This window comes from Apostichopus japonicus, chromosome 13 (genome assembly GCF_037975245.1).
Source record: "Apostichopus japonicus isolate 1M-3 chromosome 13, ASM3797524v1, whole genome shotgun sequence".
NCBI classification, from domain to species: domain Eukaryota; kingdom Metazoa; phylum Echinodermata; class Holothuroidea; order Aspidochirotida; family Stichopodidae; genus Apostichopus; species Apostichopus japonicus.
The window spans coordinates 21,916,061-21,938,737 of NC_092573.1; the positions used below are offsets into that span (position 1 = coordinate 21,916,061).

General features: G+C 35.5%; 1 protein-coding gene across 8 annotated transcripts in view; it reads left to right on the forward strand.

Annotated features, from left to right (window-relative positions):
- LOC139978325 (unconventional myosin-IXb-like) overlaps positions 1-22,677 on the forward strand; it is a 110,371-nt gene that overhangs the window by 55,115 nt on the left and 32,579 nt on the right. For 7 of the 8 annotated variants that reach the window (XM_071988416.1, XM_071988413.1, XM_071988415.1 and 4 more), the window contains 8 exons: positions 3,811-3,911; positions 10,880-11,096; positions 13,639-13,755; positions 15,886-16,020; positions 16,864-16,985; positions 18,246-18,387; positions 19,004-19,193; positions 19,526-19,589. In XM_071988416.1, coding sequence (XP_071844517.1) covers positions 3,811-3,911; positions 10,880-11,096; positions 13,639-13,755; positions 15,886-16,020; positions 16,864-16,985; positions 18,246-18,387; positions 19,004-19,193; positions 19,526-19,589 — 1,088 coding nt within the window. Of the gene's footprint in view, positions 1-3,810; positions 3,912-10,879; positions 11,097-13,638; positions 13,756-15,885; positions 16,021-16,863; positions 16,986-18,245; positions 18,388-19,003; positions 19,194-19,525; positions 19,590-21,667; positions 21,713-22,677 lie in introns of all 8 variants that reach the window. The other variant, XM_071988414.1, reaches the window with a different exon arrangement.

The window sequence follows — 22,677 nt, forward strand, 5'->3', positions numbered from 1 at the left end:
ATAACCATTCTTTTACATGTTACATTGATCCATTCGCTATTGTTAGCCACGGCGTATTAGTCACTGCTGTGGTTTTAGCTGCCCACGTTTGGCACTGTATGGAAATAAAAAAAAAAAAAATATCAGATTCTGTGTGGAAGGTACCATTCTCCATATAAGCAGTTTCACATAGTTAGCCAAAATTTGCAATGCATATATGTATATATATATATATATATATATATATATTATTATTATTATTATTATTACAACGGTGCTTATATAGCGCAAAATCCCAGCGTTCAATGCGCTTTAAACAAAACATATATAAAATACAAAAATACAATTGAATACACTTAACCATAGGTTTGTTTGAAATAAAACGTCTGTAACACTGATTTGAAAGTGCTGATAGAGGTAAGGCTATGGCTAAAAGCTTATATATACACACGCACATACATATACATATTTTGGCTGGTGTTTATTGATTTATGCTGCAGTTTTTGAAATCAAATGCTTCATTAGCATAATTGTATTGATTTTTGCCCTGCCCTGAAAATTCAACATGATCAGTAAATACAGATAAATATGATAGGTGTTACGTTTTCGGATGGAATCAAAAGCCCTGGACCTAAGTTGTTTATTCGATAAGAATTCCATAAAATCATTTCAATCGAAATTGAAAGTTATCCTCAGCAGAATTTTTCTAAAGAAAGAGTTGTTTGTATAAATTCTATAAGATTCCTGGACTAGAAGTGTAGAGTGCAATATTCAGTTGAACAAATTCATCAATATGTTGTGGACTTCAGGAAAACTAGTGCAAAGGTTGATCTTTTTCTAAAGAAAATTTCAGCTTAGTTTAGCCGGTTTTTTTTTTGGAGGGGGGGTGGGGTGATATATTGGTGAATGACAAACAAGTTTATAGCCAATACAATACAATTTTCTCTTTGGAGTTCTTTGCAATCAACAGTCATTTGTGTTTTTATGTTCTAATATGGAGATGGTAATAACGATGTTGACACAAATTGGTTTTAGGTACACTACAACAATTGATTAACTAAGAAATCTTCATGTACTGATATTCAACCAATTAAAAGAGTTGGTTCATACTGTAGTGTACTACATACAGTGGATCACCGGAGCAATATATTTTCTTTCAACTGCTAGTAAATATTCCCTTCTTCCAAATGTTTCGATCTATCATCATGCTCTTGTTATCATGTTGTTGCTGTCTTCAGTGTTGTTGTTGTTGTTTCAAGTTTGGCTGTTTGGCCTAAACTTGCAGAAAGTTTGATCAAATAGTTGTAATCTATCAGTTTGGAGAAGAAGGAAGGAAATGTCTTTGAAATTCGAACCGAAAGTCGGTTCAACCTCTTTTGTTTTTGGCAAGCTCAGATTAATTTAATTTGTAAAGAATATTGATTGGTTCTGTTTCTTGATGACCTGTGTTAACAATCATTACCATCACATAAAGACAGGAACGTACATGTACAACCAAATTAGGAAGATTTTTTTTAATAAAAACAATTTAGATGTTAATATTGAGAGATTCTTTTGGTTTTAATGATACATAAATCAAATTGGATCTTTAAATGTCATAGTCTATGAAAAAGCAAATCCCCCCCCCCCCCAAAAAAAGAGAAAGAAATAAAAGGCACAGAAAGGGAAAATAAGAGGAAGAAGTGCCACTTTAATTAAATGGTTTCTCAGCACTAATTGTATCAACTTTTTCTTGACTCCATCTGCAAGGAACTGAATACAAGCAAATCTATCAATCTTTTTTTTTTATGTATTTTTTTTTATCCACATGTAAAAGATGAATTGTAAAAGGCACCTGCCGAGGGAGCAGAAACTTATTAAGCTGCAACTCGGCGACCTAAATATATTTCAGTGTGATATTTTTGAAAGGATTTTGGTACCTTGAGACTTTCAAAAATATTGCCCAGAAATTTTGACTGTCTTCAATCCGAATGTCTGTTCTTTTTTGCATTGATTCAAATATGACTCGCTCGCGCTTAAAATGTTATACCTAGAGGTACCTGTTTTTGGCCCCAAATTTTGAACATGTTAAAAGTTTTCCGAGGAAAACGGTTTTTCTGAGGAAAATTTCTTGGAGACTCTGAATGAGGAGTGTTCGGTGAGAAAATTAGGGAAAGAAAAATAGTTTCTGTGAGAGAAAACTAGTTGAGAGTGTCCCTAATATGTGTTTGATGAGGTTATGCATCGATATGTACCAGCACATCCCTTGTATAGTGTTTATAGCAATTCAAATAGATACATTGCAATAATATTTATATATGAACTAAAACCAATATCTGAAATTCTCGATTACATAGAGAATATTGTAACTGTCAGATTGGCCTGGTATTTCAATCTAAGCAGGATCCACTTTTAATTCAAATTATGTAGAAAAAAAATCAGAAAACCAATTAAGTTAATGTAACTAATTTACTAATTAACTAATATAATATCCATGCGTATATTGATACTTTTTGCGACAGGAGGAATCTTTAATGTCTGGACCCCCCTCCCCCAAGTTTCCCTCTCCCCAACCTCTCCTTCTCCACCTTGATTTTGAAATGCTACTGTAAATTAACTAAATTGTCCTTCATAACCCTCAGCTGATAATTCAGTGTTCTAAATGGGAATCCCCCTTAACGTAACCTCAGCCAACCCCCAAAAATGGTTATATACATATTTTAGAAATGATTATTTCAAGATTTAGCAGTTAAAATGGTAAACCCAGTGATGTATTAATTGCTACTGCACTTTATAACTTCAGTTCGTTGTAAATTTGTTTTTGAGTATGGCTCCTTCCTGTGTTCTATTCTAAAAGTCAAGGGTGAGAATATCCACAGTTTATGTCAAGAAGGTTCAGCAAGAATAATATTTATCTCTACCGGTGATGTTGCATGTTAAATGTGTATTGGTAGCTCTAGACCTTGGTCCGTGACATTTATTGAGATGTCTACATTAGCATCTGCATCTGGTATTCCACTCCTTTAAACTTGTGTGTGAATGGTCACATGGCTCTCACACCATACCCTTCTTTCCATGAAGGAAAAGATGTACAAAAAGGCGGAAAAAATTGTTTTTGTTAGACTTTATGAAGTAGTTGTTACTGTCAATGTAAAAAGGTTAAAGAAAATAAAGAAGACACACATTCCATTCTTGGTAATATTTATAGTGTTGTGACATTATGTATTTTGTTTTTGACCTTTGCATATGAAACTCACCCTGTATTATACAGTATTTTCTCATCTGAGATATTGGGAAAAAGCTGACCAGTGCCCAGCAGTAATATTGTTAACTGGAATATTACTGGATTATGCCAAAGAAGAAGAAAGTGAATGAGAGATGTCATTTAAGTTTAACATTATTAACGTAGCCTACCATATATATTATACATTGTTTTCAAAACCTAACCACCAGAGGATAGTTAAATCAAGGACGGTGTCATGATTCTCTCACAGTTTTTTGGTTAAACTTGGAAGAATATATATCAAACTTGTCATGAAGAATAATATTCAGTCAGTCAATCATACTTTATATTAAAGGTTTATCCTATTCCAGTGTTTTATGCTGTATTTTCCTCAATTCTGTAGTATATATCACACTGTTTATTATTGCACAGCAAAATTGACTCAGCTAGTGAAGTGAATTTATGTATAGAATGAAAGGGAAATGAATTGAAATGAAGTGTGTAATGTAATGAAGGGCTCATAGATGAGAGTCTGTTTTTCTTTATCACCGATAAATATAGTAGAGAGATGAAACTGCCGACTTACATCTCTAATTTTTTTTTTCTTCCCCTATTTTATCTCATTCCAGAGCAATTGTTACACGTTAGCTGGAGTGGACGAGGAATATGAGTTTTCAAGACTGAAGCAGTCGATGGAGATGGTGGGCTTCTCAGTCGAAACAAAGAGAAGGTAAAAAAAGAGGCAAATGAAATTGTGCTGAAATGAAAGAAGTGGTTCGTTCACTTTGACATCTCTCTTCATCAGCTATCAGATAACTTTGGAGAGAGAGAACGTTAAAGATTGTCACATAAATGTCTCGTAACAGTCTATGCTTAGTCTATCCCAGCTGTCAAAACAGTTATATAGACCACCTCAAATGCTCCATTTTGACTTGGAACTTATCATAATTTGTGGGACACCAATTTTTTAAATATATATATATATATGTGTTGATACTAGTTGAGACAAGTGGAACACTAGTAGTTGTAACTCGGAGTTTCACGCGTTTTAGCGATCGTCAGACAAGAGTTGTCTGACGATCGCTAAAACGCGTGAAACTCCGAGTTACAACTACTAGTGTTCCACTAGTCTCAACTAGTATCAACACATATTCCGCTCTGTCCACTGGACATAGAGCACTCTGCGCCAAGATAGACGCCAACCAACCAACTATATCTATATCTAAATATATGATTAAATAGATAATGATTTGCTAATTAAGATGCAAGGAAGGAATAAAACAACATAGATAATGCTGGCTTCCTTAGGGGAATCCAAATATGTGCCATTATCACGTCCCTTCAATTGGGAGTATTACGACGTGATATTGAAATCTATACAGCTTTAAGATTTACTTTCAGTTGTGTACAATTCTTTTCCCGAACTGACTTTTGAGAATGAAGGTCAGTTTGCAAGTTTTGCTCGATTGCTGGGGACTTGTCGTTATTTACAGGCTGCTTTCAATTGTATTAAATCTTCTTCTGCATTCGTAGAAATACTGCTCCCAGATATGATTAAATTAGGTTATCGTCAGCAAAGTGACCGTTCAGAATATTTACCAGACGAGTTGCGATAACGAGATCACAAGTCTTGTTATCTCATCCAGTCCTCCTGTTTCATAAACCTCGAACCATTAGTGAAATGAGAGGGATTTGTGTTTGCAGCTGGCAGTGTTGATCTCAATCTAATCAACATGGTGTGTTGAGTGGCGAGAAATGACAGCGACCTTTGACCTCTCATTGATCTACCATACATCACTTGTATTTGTCAACGTGTTCGTCACGACCCAGCATATGGATGCCCTCGGATTATTTATTGACTTAACGAACCTGTATTTCACTGGCTTTTAATTGAAAATTGTTGTACAGTTCAATGAAAGATTGGGGGTTTGTGAGGGGGAGGGGGAGAGGGAAGGAAGTGGAGGGGGATATAACAGCCTAAAAGGGGAAATTTTAAATTTTTAACTAGAAGAAAAAAAACACTCTTGCAAGAAGAAGTATATGAGATTAACTTAACCTGTTGGCAGGAAATAAAAGAAATTTTAGGCTTTTAAATGTCTGATTTTACTGATTGGTAAAAATGTCTCAAATCTTATATTCTAGCTAGATCTGATACAGGCACTGGTTATTTCTAGAGTAGTTCTGTTGAAATAAAGAATGCATTTATTTTCATGTTTTACGTTATCCCTAAATGACAAATTTTTAAGGTCATGCAAGCAATGGAGAATTAATGTTGTTCGATTCTTTCTTCCATATTTGAATATATTAGTCATATGTTTAAATGCAGATCATGTTTTCTGTTAAATGACCTTATCACCTCCCATTCTCTAATTTATAAAAAGCAATAGAGTCAGTTTTTTGAAGAAATCAGCAATCTTGTCAAGTTATTCGATTGTGAGAAATAAACGTGGAATCACAATTGTGACTCAATTTGCCTGAAGGGTTGTTTTCCGAGAAGTGCACCATGAAAAAAGTACATCATGAGACTTTGATGAGAGCTCGACAAAAACTGTTAAGGAAGACTTGAAATGAGCTATCGGGAAGGAATTTAATCCAAAAATAAATAAATGAAAATAAAAAAATCGCAATTGTTTGCTATATGAAGAAATCTGGTATGATGTACTTTGTGTAGTGCTTTCATTGTTGTTTCATTCCACACTGTAAATTTTAAGAATTTTGTTGGATGGTATTTTTCACAAATACTGTATTGTTACAAATTGGTTATTGTTTCATCAAGTTACCAGGTGGTAGGCAATACACAAGTTGAAAGCAGTGCATATTCAAAAATAGCAGTTGGATTCATTCATAACTTGAAACTGGTCCCTAATTTGTTGATTTCCACAAACATATCACTAAATACACTGCACTTTTAGAAGGATTTCTTTTTCCATATTTATTCTACTTTTTTTGATAAACTTAAATCCCTGAATCAGTTCAGTGCTTCAAACATTTCCTTTGCTGCCTAACTTATCTGTCTCTTCACAACTATTGTACTCTTGCTATATTGTGTAAAGAATTTCATAGTGAAAGTCTCATCACCTGAATAGCTAGCCCCAGTTTACAACTTCCAAAACCGTCCAAAACTGAGCAAAAATGAACTTGTCCAAGCATCGGACCAGGAGACTAAAGTCCATTAACAGAATCATAATTTAGCGTGCTTTCTCACTTACCTGTCTCTTCACAACTATTGCACACTCTCTGGTATTAAGAGTGACCCGTTTAACTAGGCAAGCTGTATCTGTTATCAAATTATTGTATGTGTAGCCTATCTGCTGCTGATGGTTTTACATATTTGGCTTCCGAATAATCTCAGATTTTCTGGAAGATGATGGTGTGTTAGTTTATTGAGATCCCAGTCAAATATGTCAGTGAGTCAGATATTATCTTATAAGCTTACATTAACTTTATACATTTACTTTATAACAGATGTTTAGAATATTGGCAAGGTTTGTAGCTTACTTTTTAAGCAAACGTCAACACTTTTAGAACTACCTCCCTTTTCATTACAGCGGGTACCCAACCTAACCTATTTGGTCAGTTAGTGTATTTATTAACTGTTGAAGCAATCTACTATGATATGAATGAGCTCTACTTTTGATGAAAAGAAGAATAGCTTTATTAGTCACATGTCAGGAGCAATGTTGGTGAGAAGTTTTATCAGATGTTGAAAAAACTTGGGAAACTTTATAACTGTCCAAAGTAATCATCGACACTTTTAGTTGAGACCTACCACACTTTTCAGTGCAAAGGGTTCCCAACCTAGCCTAAACTCTGCAGTTGGACGGAAGGATTGAAGTGAGGACTATATTATTAATTGCCGAAGCTACTGTATATATGCATCCGCTAATTGTGATGTCTGTTTTGGAGAAAGAAAAAAGAAGATAAAACTAATGGATGCCTCAGACAGAACAATAACTAAGGTATAAACAGTCAGGAGTGAAGTTGGTTAAAAGTGAAATATGATTATGAAACGCCACCAGCTACACTGCGTATGACCGTAACTCTACCCGTGATAGTGATACTGTCATTGCATATAAGGATGACAGTCAAAATATTTAAAGTACAGAGACTCCCTGAAATGTGCTTCTAAAAGTCCTTGTTTGATTAAACAACGTCCTCCGCGTCATTCTTGCGGAAGTATTTTGCAGCAATCTTAGCATTACAGTAGGTGTTCTCTACCCGTAGTCATCCTTGCATTCGTATCCGCGGTTTCATTAGTCGACTCTGTCGGGATTATTTGAGTTGCGAAGTCATGGTAATAGCCCCTCGCATGTTACTTATGCATGCGTGGATATGGTACATTCTGCGGCGTGTGTTAGCCGTAAAGGTTACTCCGATAAGAGCTAAATTGCATCCTGTAAGTAATGTGTCCTTCCAGGCAAGTCAAGATAGAAAATTAAACATGCCCCAATTCTTGATTTCTCATTAAATATTCACTGTCTGTTGAGACGTGAAGATCATATTCTTCTGGTTTCTCTTTCTTTTTTTTCTGTTTTTTTTTTTCCTTTTTTTTTCCTTCTGAAATGACTGCTTTCATTGGCTCCATATATAGCATGTATAGAGAGGAAACATTGCCCTGTGTGTGTGTGTGTGTGTATAGTGGTTATCCACATACAGCAATTACTGTACATATTCACAGAAAACAAGTGGAATGGCAGAATCATGGTGTGTGTCTGTTCCATACATAACACATTAAAATGTACATTGAACAGGGCTTGACGTATGTTAATACATACTTAAAAGGCATATACGGACTTGTATATGTTCTAAATTGGCTTCAGAATTTGCTATTTTTATTCGATGTCATGGCACTCGTTAAATGTTATAAGGAAGTTAAGATTGTGACATTTGGGGGAGGGGAGGGAGGAGGGGTCAGACATCAAGGAGAATTCTGTTTTTGACAGGTGACTGGTACTCAAGGGTTGGATAATTGGAATCAACTTACTCTTTTTTTTTCCAAATTGAAGTGAAATGTTAATAGAAAATTTGTCAAAATTTTGGCAAACAAATGTTGCTTGAGGAAGATGCAAATTTGGTTGTCAGGAGGGTGAAAGTGAAGTATTGGAAATAGATTTGTAGGAAAAGAAGACATTGTTAAATTGAAGAAGAAAAGAACAAAAAAATAGAAAAGAAAGAAAGAAAGGCAGATGAAAATAGGAATAAAGGGGAAGATGATCTCTCTCTCTCTCTCCATAGTGTAGTTTAGGTGGCTATCAAGTGATATTCATTTTGATGGCTTTTAAATCATCGTCCATGTTGAAGTCTCGATACACGTTTGCTGATGAATTTCGGAAAAGAAACTTCCGAGTAGATTCAATGTTTCTTATTCTAAATGCACTATGACCAGGTTGGTTTAATTGAGAACAGCTCTGTCACCATCGAAAGAAAGAAATTTATTTTCTGTTGCCCTTGTGGCGCAAACGATTTGCCGTAAAATCACTGCGACTGCCAATATCAGCATGTTCATTTACACAAATTTAACCTACATATACTCGTATCGTCATCTTTTTTTACCCAATTCCACGGAGGAAACGTCTGAAAATACCTGTTTGTTCAATTGCAATGGAAGGAAATGACTCAATTTAGCAAGTTACATCGGTAAGGCCAAAAGAAAGATACTATTCAAGAGAAGGGGCCTAACACAGGCTAGCCACCAAAGTGAAAGTAGTCCTAGGCTTAACGTTTGTACACAAAACAGAGCCATTCGATTGGCGCATGATCTGTTGGGGGGGGGCTTGCAAAATTTGATTGAAGTTTGTAGAATTTACGGACTCATTAATAATTCTGGGGAATTAAAGTCAGCTCAAATTTTTTAACGACAGATAACTCAATAAAAATAATGAATATTGATATGAAAATTGCATAGAACGGTGTCATTTTCACTGAGCTTTGAATGCAGTAAAGCTGGAAAGGTGGAAGTTTATATTTGGCAAACACGTACTGAGACTTTAATTTGTAAAAGGAGCAGCAGCAGTAGCATTCTCTCATTGAGGTAAATAAATAAGATACGATGCGAAAAATCTCACAGTTCTCATTAACTTCTCGTGTCAAGTATTTTTTCCAGGTAATGAAGTAATACTTGAAACTTTTTAAACTGATAAAATGCTTTTAGCATGTGATTACATATTGACATGAAAAATGTGTCTTTGGCAACCAAATTCACTCTTTTTCACCCCCTCCCACCTCCCCACTCCCTGACCCCCACCCCCACGTCCCCATCATTAGATGTCTTATTTTCATGAAATACAGTCATGCATATTGCAATTTTTATGTTTGAGCAATTATCTGATAGATTTGGATAAATTTGCCGGAAAACATTTTCTCGACTAAATGCGAAAAAAGGCAGAGCAGAATTTGTAACTTGTCTCGGTAGTGCTTGACGACTGTCAGCACTCGTGCCGACACGAATGTAAACAGCATGAGTGATGACATACGAGTATGTTTCCCCGTTAGTGAAGTAAGAGGAGTATTTGGTTGTATGCGAAGAGATCAGACTAATGTGCAGTAATGTTCAATGAATCGTATATTTCTTTGTGAGAGATAGATGACTCCCTAATTTGGTTAAGTACTCTGTATTTATGGTACATTTAAGCTGTTTATTGTCATTTAGCACTGTAAGTGGTATTAGTGTTCACGTTGTTGCGTGATGAATCGGCAGTTTAAAGGGCCATACTGTACTGTGCCTGTAGGCTGTGCTATTGTACTGATCTTGCCTAGTGTTAAAAAAACACTACTTTTCATATTTATACAATTTTTTTTGGTCCCATACACAAGAAACTTCAATGACTAATTTGTGCTCGTCATTATTCTCTTTCCGTATAGGTCCATTTAGTGCTTTTTGTAACATTTTTCTCTCCAACTGCATATCGTCATGGATGCATAAAGTGATTTTATTTTTATTTAGCTCTTTCCACGTTTTCTTTTACGTTAGTATAAATCAAACCCTTTCACATTGAAGAATCCACTTTTGTGTTGGTTTCAGCAACAGTTCACTGCATGTGCAGTTATTAATTTTTAGGCATACTGTACCTTGCCTCAAAATTCACAGTTCACACAAGACATTAAGCTGTAAGAAAGAAGTTTTCCCAATTTCCTTCAGAGTTTGTGAGGATAGGAAACGACTAGCCGACATTAAGACGATGGGCTTGGTTCTATTTTTTAAGTTTTCCAGACAATGCTAATTCAATGTGATACTGAGCTGGCCTTCAAATAGCTATGGCATTGATGTCAGTAACATTGCAGATAGCTCACTACTTTGGCTGTTTTAGTTTCTTTTTGGGAAATTTTTGAAAAACACCGAAAGTGTCTGGGCAATAAAATTTGCAGAACTGAATGGAATCATCGCTTAATACTTTCCCATGGGTAGTCATCTGTCGAACAAAGAATTTAAGACAATGACTTTAGTTTTGATCGATTGCCATATTTTTTTTTTTATGTAAAGAATTTTTTGGTTATGAAATTTGCGATCCGACTCAAAAGTAGAAGATGAGCTTTCCTCCTCGTTTCTCTGGAAACGAGATGAATTCCCGAGTCCGGGTAACATGATAGAAGTTTTACCTCCCTATCATGCTGCATTTTTTGTCCGTTTGTATTTTATAAATCTTGAAATTTAGAAGTATTTTTAAGATTTGTTGTTTTTTGTTCTCTTCCCCTCGGTAGGATCTTCTGCGTCCTCTCTGCTGTGCTACATATCGGTAACATCCAGTTCAAGAAGTGGAATGAAGGAGAAGAGTACGTCACGGTCAAGAACATCGCTACGGTCAAGGTCGTCTCGGACTTGCTCAAAGTCAGACAGGAAACACTCATGCTTGCTCTCACTAAGAGGAAGTCTGTGGCCCGAGGAGATCAGTTCTTTGTGCAATATAGAATGTCAGAAGTAAGTGGTCATGTCGTTGAATGTGGTCGTGAAATCTTGGCTTTGCCATTTAAAAGAGAGGGGAGATGGGTGAGAGGTTACTTCCTCATGGAGGAAGATGGGGATGGATCAGAACGGGCCCCAGAATCTAGGTTTTGGTAAAAACACACCAAAAATAAATCAAACGTGCAAGTCAAGCCAAAGAGAGGCACAGACACTTCAATCCTGCAGTGCCTTGGACTAAACTATCGAAAAAGGAAAAATAAGTCATTCTAGAAATATCCAGGGTTTCTTCTACATTCTTGGATTGTTTCCCTCTTAATTTGGAAAACCTAACTCTTCAAATTGTTGAGAGTACTTACCACGTGGGAGTAGTTTGGCATAAGACTTTTCAATCAATGAGTTAATTGGTTTTCCACAAATGAGTATGACAAAAATGTCTCTCCTTGTCAGAGGAGCTTGGAATAATTGACATCCTTTTTGTCAAGTTGTTATATATCAGTCGGTTAAATGAGTAAAAACAATAAAAAATTATTGTTATGGCAAAGAATCTCAAATGCTCATGGCTTTCATTTTAAGCTGTTCTGACGTTATGTGTATCACCTCATGTTTTGTTCATGGAGTAACCGTAACCCCATCCCACCCCACCCTACCAAAGAATTGTCTATAGGATGCCACCAACTAACAGCTGGATAACTCAGTCTGTGGAGCACAGGCCCAGTAGTTCTAAGGTCACTTAGTCCGACTTCCATTCCAGCCATACGTTGCTTTACTCTTTTTTATAAATTTGTCATAATTTCTCAGTCATTTACTTAACAGTTGATGTCTTGATGCTTAGCAGTTCACATGAGGCAAGCATTACTTCCTTTTAAGCATGCTCAGTAAAAACTTTTCATACTTGTTCTAAAGGTTACCTGTACTGGACTGTGATTAGTTCCCAGGGAAATACACTTCCCCGGGGAATACACTTTGCTTGCATTGTATGAAAAAACATAACACAGTCAACACCGATGTGTGGTTCCTTGTCCTCTAGGAGGACCAGTCTTAATGGTGAAATTTAATTCGCTTAAATTAATCTCCAAAAAGAAGCTGGTATCTGGCTAGACAGTCTACAAGCTATTTGTGTGTGTGCCCTTAGTATTAAGTTTCCCCCGTCCTTGTTGCGGTGTATAGAGTTTCCACATACAAGTAGACATCAAGAATCGGGTTCATTTTGTTTTCATGGTTTCGGCTGCCAGATATTACAGCAGAAAGGTGTAAGATCACTGCACGCCAAAATCTGTTATATTCGGGTTTTGGGACAATCGAGAGTGCTTCAAACTTTCAATGTAAGATGACTGACTACATTAATTTTTACTACTGTGTGCGAGATGGGGGGGGGTAGGGGTGGGCAGGGGAAGGGTTGCCAAGTTTGCTGGTTAGGTAGATGGGAGAGTGCATAGTAAAGAAGACTAGGGACAGGTAAGCATCACTGCTTTTAACTACCAATCTTTAAAAGCTGTTCGGGAAGCCAAACATTACAGGATATTTCTACAGACTTGTTGGCAGTTCTATGTCTTGCAGGCTGCAAATTACTTATATCAAAAAGAAAGAGATATTGTTCAGTTTGCAATTATCATATGTACAGCTGTAGTGTTGGAAGAAGATTTGCATTTGGTAGAAAATTATTTCCTTGCAAATAACCATCCTGACATGTAGTACAATATGTTGGTGTTGCTTGGTACCTTAGCAAAGTCTAGGGTGGGGGGGGGGGGAACTTCCTTTGGGAGCTTCAAAGCAAATTGCTGAAACCTGCCCTCGATAATTTGACCTCACATCTGTGGAGGTGAAAGTCAAAGATTGAATGGAAAGACATCTGGCTGAGTCAATATATGGGACCAGAATTTATTGACAGGTTGATCAGACAAAATGTTTTAAAAAGGATGGATTTTTTTTTTCTGTTTTTAAGTTGTGTTGCTGCATCGTCGTTTATACCCAGAGGGCTCTATGTCTGGGACAAGTTCTCATTACAGGAAATTTCATTACATTCTCTGCTCAATGTTTGTGGCTTGTCTGGCTGGTAGCGAAAGCTGACATTTTCTACTGCACGTCTTGATAAATGGGAGAAGAGATTGATATGTTGAAGGGAAGAAGGAAACAGTCTCTAGACTGTTTAAAACCTTTTGCTGCTTGTGATTAGATTTCCAGAAAGGGTGTTTTTTTTTTTTTTTACCATTTAAGAATTAAAGAATTCTGTGGATGGGATTGAAAAAAAAAATTATATTTGTTCATTGTGATCTCAAATATATGCAATAACTATGTTGTAAATTCCGTGCCTTTTTACACAAATTTATCTATGGAATCATTCGTGATAAATATTGAGTAGTTTTACAAATATTTAAATTTCTACCATCAGTCAGTAATAATGCAATTTATGATGAATATTCAATACCAGGTCAGTTTGGAATAATTTTAGCTTAAAGTTGAATAAAACTGACAGAAGTGAAAATTGGAAATATATGGTGCTATTTCCAAACGATAGCCTAGATATCATTGGCTTAAATTCACCCTTCTGTCATTTCAGGCAACCGCAACTAGAGATGCACTTGCCAAAGGATTATACAGCGCCCTCTTTGAGTGGATAGTGCTTCAGGTGAACCACGCTCTTCTATCACGGTACGATGTCAAAGGCGAACATTTGGTAAGTTTTCATCGTCGTCCTCGTCAAAGAATTGCCGAGAATGTATCCTGTCATGAACAATTCAATGTGTGCTACTTCATACATCATAAAAAATAGGAAATAAAAAAAATAGTTTCCATTGATGCAGTACAGGGATGGGTACGAAATTAATCTTGCAAGCCACAGTGAAATTATTTTTTTCCAATCTGTGGGCCGCAATACTCCTTCTAACTTGTCTAATGCTACCTGGTCACCTTCTGTCATTTTGTCACACGTATCGTAATGTTTGTATGCCTCCTACACCCATTATAAATTGCCATACGTACACAAAAATTACATAAAAATATATATCTTGCGTCCATAGCCTAGTTGCTTAGGATGTCCGTACATAAAGTGGGAGGCCTGGGTTCAAATCCTGTGGAGTCTGGAATTTTTTGCACCGGATTTTCCATTTCATGACCTTTTCAAATATATATGTATATATACAAACATACATACATGTTTGTTCATATATATAAATATTTATATATATATATATATATATATATATATATACACACACATATATATATATATATATATATATATATGTATGTATATATATATATACATATAAATATATACATACATCTCAGATTCTTCATGGATTGCTTGCTTTCAGACTGTGTAGGGGTTGATCAAGTGTTTTCTCCCCTCTAGTCACATTATTGGATTTTTATTTATCAAGGAGATTTAAAGTGTAATCCTCCAAAGTAGTCTTCATTCTGATGAAACTGAGTGTGTCTGCATAAAAACAAGGCTTGATACCGTCTCTCATGAATAAGTTAAGCTTATTTGACCTAGGAGGAGATGGATGGCCGCATCTAATGAGAGATGAAGGCAGATCTTGATGCCTTGAGCTTTTAGTATTGCAAATAAAAGTTCTTGAGCTGTTCCACTGATTATAAATCTGTATTTCTAGCTTTTACTGGACTTTGATTGTCGTGATATATATCGTTGATTAATATTGCCGATGCAGTGGCGAAGGGCAGATGTAACATGTAAACCACGTTTGAAGGTAACAGGCTTTTTAGGACATTCAAACTTCAAGGAATTAATTGTGTTGGAATTTCGAGATGTGCTACAAACGTACATATGCCTTCTATGGAACTGAAAATGTTAGGTTAAGCTTCTGTAATTGACTTACAAATAAAGATATAATGCTGATTTGTAATGAACATGATACAGAGGTCAAACAGATGTCACATTCATAAGGGTACATCCTGTCCAGAGTATGACAAATAGCTTTGATAGAACTTTATATCCCAAAAGGAAAAATGTGACTTGGAAAGTGTTTGGTCAATTTGGCATTGGTAAAAAAGTTTGAGTCTATGTACTGACGAGGGTTAGGTTGATGTATTCTTGATTTTTTTTCGTGTTCTGCCTGGGCTTTTCTGTTTTATTTTCGTTTCCCCCTCTAGTCACATTATTGGATTTTATTTATCAAGTAGATAATACTTAATCCTGTAACCTACATGTACTCGCAGTGAGTTTGTCGGCATAAAAGACAAGGCCGATGCCATCTCGCAAATAACTTAAGCTCGGCTGACCTTTTTTTCACCGAGGCGGTGGACGTATCTAATGAGAGATAAAGTCAGATCTCGTCGGCTTAAGCTTGAACATGTATACATTCTTTGAGACTGTCACAATCAGCTGGTTTATCGTATCATTCTGATCTTAACTTCCAACTACTCTTTTAATGCCATAACATTCCATCTAATTCAGAATGAGAATTCTGAACAGATATGCTATGTACAACTGACCTTTCTTATCTAAATTAAGTCAAGTTTGACAATCGACACAAACGTCTTTGAAGGTTTTCGAGACGAAACCTGCTCTTGCAAGAAGTAGAGTTTCTAGAGTTAAAATTCAGTCAAACTCTCCCATAGGAATTGGAAATCTGATGAAGGTGGATGAATTAAAAAAATATCTGGACTGAAAAACGACTTACTGATATGTAGAGTCTTGAAGGGTTTTCGACATGACATCCAAGTAAATTAAACATGTAAATTAAAAGTGTTTTATAAATAGACGCCCACCCACCCTGTCATGAGAGGTTTTTCTTTTTCTTCTTCATTTACGTTTATTTTAAAATTCTTTTCTTTCCTAAAGGGAAATTCAATCGGTGTCCTTGACATTTTCGGATTTGAGGACTTTCATCTGAACAGCTTTGAGCAGTTCTGCATAAACTACGCCAACGAACACCTACAGTACTATTTTAATCAACACGTGTTCAAGTTAGAGCAGGTAAAGCCAAATTTATTTCCTTCAGAGCTAAGATTGTGATCAGAGAAAAAACATTGTAGGAAGAGCATATAAAAAAAAAAAACAATTAAAAAAAAAAACGATTTAAAAAAAAAAAAAATTTAAAAAGAAGGAACAAGTAAAGTTCCTGCTACCCTGAATACTTTTGGTTCAAAATTTTCAAGTCAACTGTGTTAGTTTCACTTTCAGTGAATTTGTAGCATAATGACACTCACTGGGACCCTCGTTGGAGTGGTACAATAAAGGAACAGATAACCTGATTACCTGATGAGGTCAGGCTACTTCACATGGTAGTCAGTGATGATCAAGTGTAGTGTATTTTTGGTCAATATTGTAATGTACTTTGAAAGGAAACATGAAGAGTTAAGAAAATGTGAAAAAAAAATCCCTAGGCCTGATGTTGCTCTTAAATGCCTCGTTGTTCATTAAATTGCCTCAATGCTCATTTTGTAATGTTTATCCTTCTGTGCAGTGTTACAGCTGTGATGACAGGTCTGTCACCTGTAAAAAAAAACCACAAACAAGTTGAATTTTATGAGGTATAATAGTAGTCACAAACAAATTAAGCATGAAAGGAATAGCATGCAGCAACATAATCAACAGCGGGTCTGTTGTTAATGTTAACTAGGTTAAATGACATTAGTGAACTCATTTTCAATTATTCTTTGTTCAATTGCTCAAGGAGAATAAGCCAGATCCATCTCTAACAAATTCTACTTTGGCCCACACTACTCTCAAGTCCCAAGTGAGACATTGCACACGACCATTTTCCCACATAAAGACTCCCTATTTAACATGATATTTGTGCGTTTGGGTTTTTTGCAGGAAGAGTACCAACGGGAGGACATAGCGTGGAAGCATATAGAATTTATAGATAACACCAGTTGCCTGTTATTGATTGAGAAGAAACCAACTGGTTTGCTGCACATTCTCAATGATGATTGCAAGTGAGTATCACTGTTTCTCGTCATAGTATTTACTCTGTATAACGCCTTATTCGGGCCAGTGTCAGTAACAATACCAAAGGGGGGGGGGGTGGGGCAGAGGAAATGGGGCGGGAGGGGAGGGAGCTGTTTTTGATCCATTCTCCATCCTCCTGACTTTATGTATATTTTAGCCATAAGGTGTATATTAGCATGTTATGAGTATAAATTCTTTGCATTAAATATAACATACTTATGCAAATTTGACAATAGCAATTAAACTACTATGGCAATGAACATATGCAATGGATGGGGTGGGGGAGTGCGGGACGATGCTGGTGGGGTGGGTCAGGGATTCGTGAGACGGTAGAATAGGAGCGTTCACATAGTTTGGTTTGTTCATATGTATGGGAACAAACTGACAAATTTTTCGAAACCAATATTGAAACTTGACATGCTTTTGCACGATTATATTTTCCACAACTGTGAGCTCTGGCTGCAACAGTTTATGCATAGACCGTGTTTCTAATGTTCCTTTGACGTAATTGAGCTTCATAACCCACCTCTGTGTTGTACTTGAACTGAAGCCATCAGTAACATCTTCATCTATCGTGCAACTCAAGTGTTTACGTTGTCAGTTTTAACTTTTGCTCGCATATAGTTTGATAAGAAATATCTGAAATATAGCAACCTTTAGTAAACAGTTAACAGCTGCTCAAACAGCAAAGCAGGTATGTTGACGAAGTGCGCATGGTCCCAAGCTTCTGTGCTCTCTGAGGTGTGATAGATTCATTCTCTAGAAGGTGCCTTTGGTGTCCTCCACACTGCACCTACCCCACCCCACCCCACCCCACCTCACCCTTCCCTTCTCTCCATTCTCATATTCTTGGTGGCAGTCAAATTACATCAACAACAAACTTTGGCTTTGATACTGAAAAGAGGTCGTAAAGGAGAGTTATTTAATGTATTCATTTAATATATGCAAATTTGCAACTTGTAGTTGCTGTCAAATTGGCATCTAAAGGGTTGTTCTGTGCCCTGTTACATTCCACACACCCCCAAAGACAGCAGAAGAATTTTCTATAGGTTGTTGCATTCAGTCCTGTCATGAGGTGAAGCTAAAATCTTTTTCAAAGTTAGTTTTACAGAGAAAAATGTATGGAGTGGAATACAATTAAGTGACTTCAAGTCACAAAGACGGGAGCAAAATTAAAATGTTAACCCAGATATTGAAGACCATCGCAAATTATGATTTCACTGTATGGTTTCGTCTTTCGTCTTCAGTTTCCCTGCCAAGGACGAGGAGGGCCAAAATTTACTGCGAAAATTTATCAAAGAACATGGGAAGAACAACTACTTCCATCAGGTCCATGCAACAGCTTTTATCATCCAGCATTATGCCGGCAAAGTCAAGTATCACATCAAGGTTTGTAAATTTACCATTAAATTTGAAAACAAAACAGGTGTGTGTGCATGTGTGTGATGTGGGCTGTTCCAGCCCTAGCTGAATATGTCCTTAACTGTTTTCTGTTATCTCTTTCCAAACACCTTCCCACTTATGAAGTTCCTTTATTCTAAGGAAGTGCCATAGAAAGTAGTTTTGCTGGAATAAACAGTTCCATTACCGACTATTTTTTACTGTTGTTTTTTTTGTCTTGTTGGTCATTTGAATCAGATGAAAGAAATTTTGTAATTTAAAAAATATTAGAAGGTATTCTTTTGAAATTGGCATCAAATTGAATTGAGCTTTGAGGAAACCATGGTGCAAGTATGAATAGAAGAGATTTTTTGCAAACTTTAATCATGGTTAAAAACAGAAGTCATGTTCCCACACAGATGTTTGTACTGGTAAGAGGTGGGGTGGGCATTCACCAATCAGGTAAAATGTTTCAACCATGTCTAGTTTGTTCTGCAGAGATCGTTATGTAAGATACCGCAGCTCCAGAGGTTCAAAGTTGAATGGATATCATATTTACTCCTTTTTAAACCTCGGTGAGTGGATTTTTTTCTATTATTTTCATGTCCATCTCATGAATTCACAGGACTTCAGAGGCAAAAACACAGACTTAATCAGACCGGACATCTTAAAGGTTCTCAAGAATAGCAACCTGTCGTTCGTGAGGGAGCTGGTCGGTGCCGATCCGTTGGCGGTGTTCAGGTGGGCTATCGTGAGGGCTTTCTTCAGGGCTAGGAGCGCCTTTGTGGCCGGTGGAGTTAGACTTAGAACACAAGGTAATACAGACTGATTCGATTATCAATTTTTCTCAAATATTACAGTTTTCGTTATCAGTTTTCCATGACAGATCATTCTAGTACTTGGTCTTTTTTAGTAAGTATGTGTCAATTATTTACTTCTACGAGTTTTCCATTTCTTTTCCAGTTCATTCATTCAAGAAAACCCTTATTATGATTCATCATTCATGGTGGTGCAAAGTTGACAGTATCTTGCAATCTTGCTCGGGCCACCCCGCCCCACCACCCCATCACCCATTGTGGGGGTGTTGTAGTTAAGGAAACAAATGTAACCATCATAGGTGATGTCCTAAACTTGTATTCTTTCACAGGGAGAACCCCAGTGAAGAAACCACTGAGTGCTCTCAAATCTCATAATGATGAAAATATTCAGAAGTAAGTTTACACTTTTCTGTTTTTTTTTTACAGGATTTTTTTTTGTTGCAGTTAGCCATTTCACTTTGTTCTTTTCTTTGATTTGATTCTTATCATTTTTTCCCCCTTTTTTTCTGGTACATGCTGTTTTTTGATCTGTTGGCATATCCTATCTTGTTCTGACTTTACCCAATTCATGAAATTGTTAGGGATTTTCACAAGAAATAGCAGAATTGTTTTGGGGGGTGAAGTTTTCTTCATTTTATCTTTACCAAAATTGTTTTGTTTAACATTTGGCAAAAACACAGAAATATATTCTTGTAATGCTTACTCACTTGGCTGTTAATATATTTTCTGCTATAAATCAAAATGTGCAGGTAGGCTTTGTCAGTAAATTTGAAGGGAAAAATAAAAGATTTTTTTTCTTCTAGTTTTGTATTGTCTAACTTTACAAATTAGTCATGTATGGTTGCAAATTTAAAAAGGGTTTATGATTTTCGGTCGTTTCAGTGATAGAGTTCTGTAAAAAATCTTTTTTATAGCAATTGGTTAAAAGTCCTCTTTATAAAGTTACAAAGTGATAACCAAAAACAATGTTATAAATGTGTCTGGTAAAGGTTTATAACTTTGTTTTTCTCAACCATGTATGTTGATATGTATATATTATATATATGTATATATATATATATATATATTTATATCTATACATATATATATATATATAAATATAGATACATATAAATATAGATACATAGATATTTATATATAAAGATATATACATATACAAACATATATATATATATGTTTGTATACAAACATATAAATATATATACAAACATATATATATATATCTATATATATATATATATTTATATATATATATATATTTTTTTTATATATACATTTATATATATATATATATATATAGATATATAAAGATATATATAGTTATACATATATATATATTTTTTTACATATATATATATATACATATATATATATATATATATATATATATATATATATATACCCTTGTTTTTGTGTAAAGAGACTGTTTGTATTGACAGCTTGTATTGTTTATCAGCTATGACGACCATAATTATTTGATAAAGGTAGTAGATAGAATTAACTGCTTTTTATTTAGCACACCTAGCTCATTCTTATATGCTCAGCTATTTTGCTTGATAAATATCTGTGTTTTTTCCTTTGTCTCTAACATGCAGCTATAACTCACATAGTTGTTGTACTATTCACCCAATTAGGAACACCGCACATTAATAAAAAATGATAATTTTAATTTTTTTCTTTAAATTTCTGTACGTACTAAACAATTGCATCCATATTATATTACCCTATTTGACAACAGGGTAATATCTAGTAACAGGACACCCGAATAATACCAGAACAAGAGAAAATGTTTATTTGTAATCTGTTCAAAATTGGCCATTCTTTGAGACATTGAAACTCAGAGTTTAGTTTTCAAAAGTTTGAAGAAACAATATTAAACCAAAAACTGTTAGAGGAGAATGAAAATATTAGTATTAATTCCGAATAAGGAAAAATTTTGTGTATAAAAACTGCCAAAGATATTTCCATTTGTGCACCCCAGTTTGTCCATTTCGTATTTTAAATAAATGATACACCATGCATGTGATAATTGTTACAGTATTGCTGTGACCTGTACACACATCAACTTTTGACCCAACCCTTGATGAACAAGAAAAATAGTAAATACTCAGAAAGAATAATAAAAAAAAACCCTTTATGTTCATCCATAAGTTATAACATTTATGCGACATAAATATGCATATATTTGGCAGTGATTAAAAACACCATTTTTTAGTTCCGATGAATGATAAGCAGTAAACTCAAAGACAGATGAAGTAAATGCGACAGCCATCGAGATGGTAGTCCTTAGCGAATATATAGCTGTAGGAGAGTCCTAAATTTATCAAACTAAACAAAGAGATGAAACAAAAAGGTAAACATGAATGAAAGACAGATGGTATAGATGTCAAAGGTCACAAAGGGTCGCTAGCTACTTTCACCACGTAAAAATAAAATAACCCAATTCTCATCCTCTCCATCACTCCCGGCAGTCTAATAGGAGCATTAAAATGCTACCGCATTGTGGAGCACATTAAGTAAGTTTTGGTTATGACGTGTAAGCCTGGAGTGAGGTGGATCTTGTCATGCTTTGGAATTGAAACAGACATATCTTTTTGGTCATTTTTGACTAACAGAATTTAGTCGCATGCAAATTTATCCCCATTTATGACCTACCTGCATAATGTTTGCATATCTATATATATTGCCCTTGAATCAATTAATTGTGATTTTGCGATTTGCATGTATGCTTTGTGTGGAAGCACTGCATTGTTATTGAAGATTGTTGTAGCGGCATTTCTCCCCCCCACTCCCCTCCCCCTCCCCCCCAAAAAAATAATAACAGGCCTTTCTCTCATCCTGTTGTATCTATCACTGTTTCATGCTGCAGATTTGGTGTCCATATTCATCAAAAGTCAATTTGTATGAATGTTACTATTCTCTTGTTAGTTTCCAATTCTTCCCTTTTCAGCCATTTTTGGTGATGATTTTAAAGTCCTTGCCAGAAGCAAAGAAAAAGTCTTTGCGTTAGTGATGATGTGTGTGTGTTACACCCTTGCTTGTAAACACGATAACTAAAAAATCATAAGGTGGATGAACTCCGTATCTGGTACACAGATGCGCCATATTGAGTAGAAGCAACGAATTGCTTTCTGTGGATGTCAAATGTCATTTGAGGTCAAGAGTCCAAAATCCCTGTAAACATGTGAACTCACAAAGTTCTCAAGAACTCACAAAGGTTGGACTAAATCCATTCCTCAGTTGCTCAATCAGTCAAGTGATACCATATACAAACTTATAAGGCAAGGAATCACAAAGCCTTCTGTACCAAAATCCCATAACAAAATAGGTCATTATCTTGATTATCTAAGTTTCATTTCAAATAATGAAGTAAATAATTGATACATAAAATTGTTCCAATTTTCTGTAAACTGTGGTCAATTCCACACCTTACAGTGTTAAGCCAACAAAATGTGGAAATTAAAAACATCTTCAACATCGG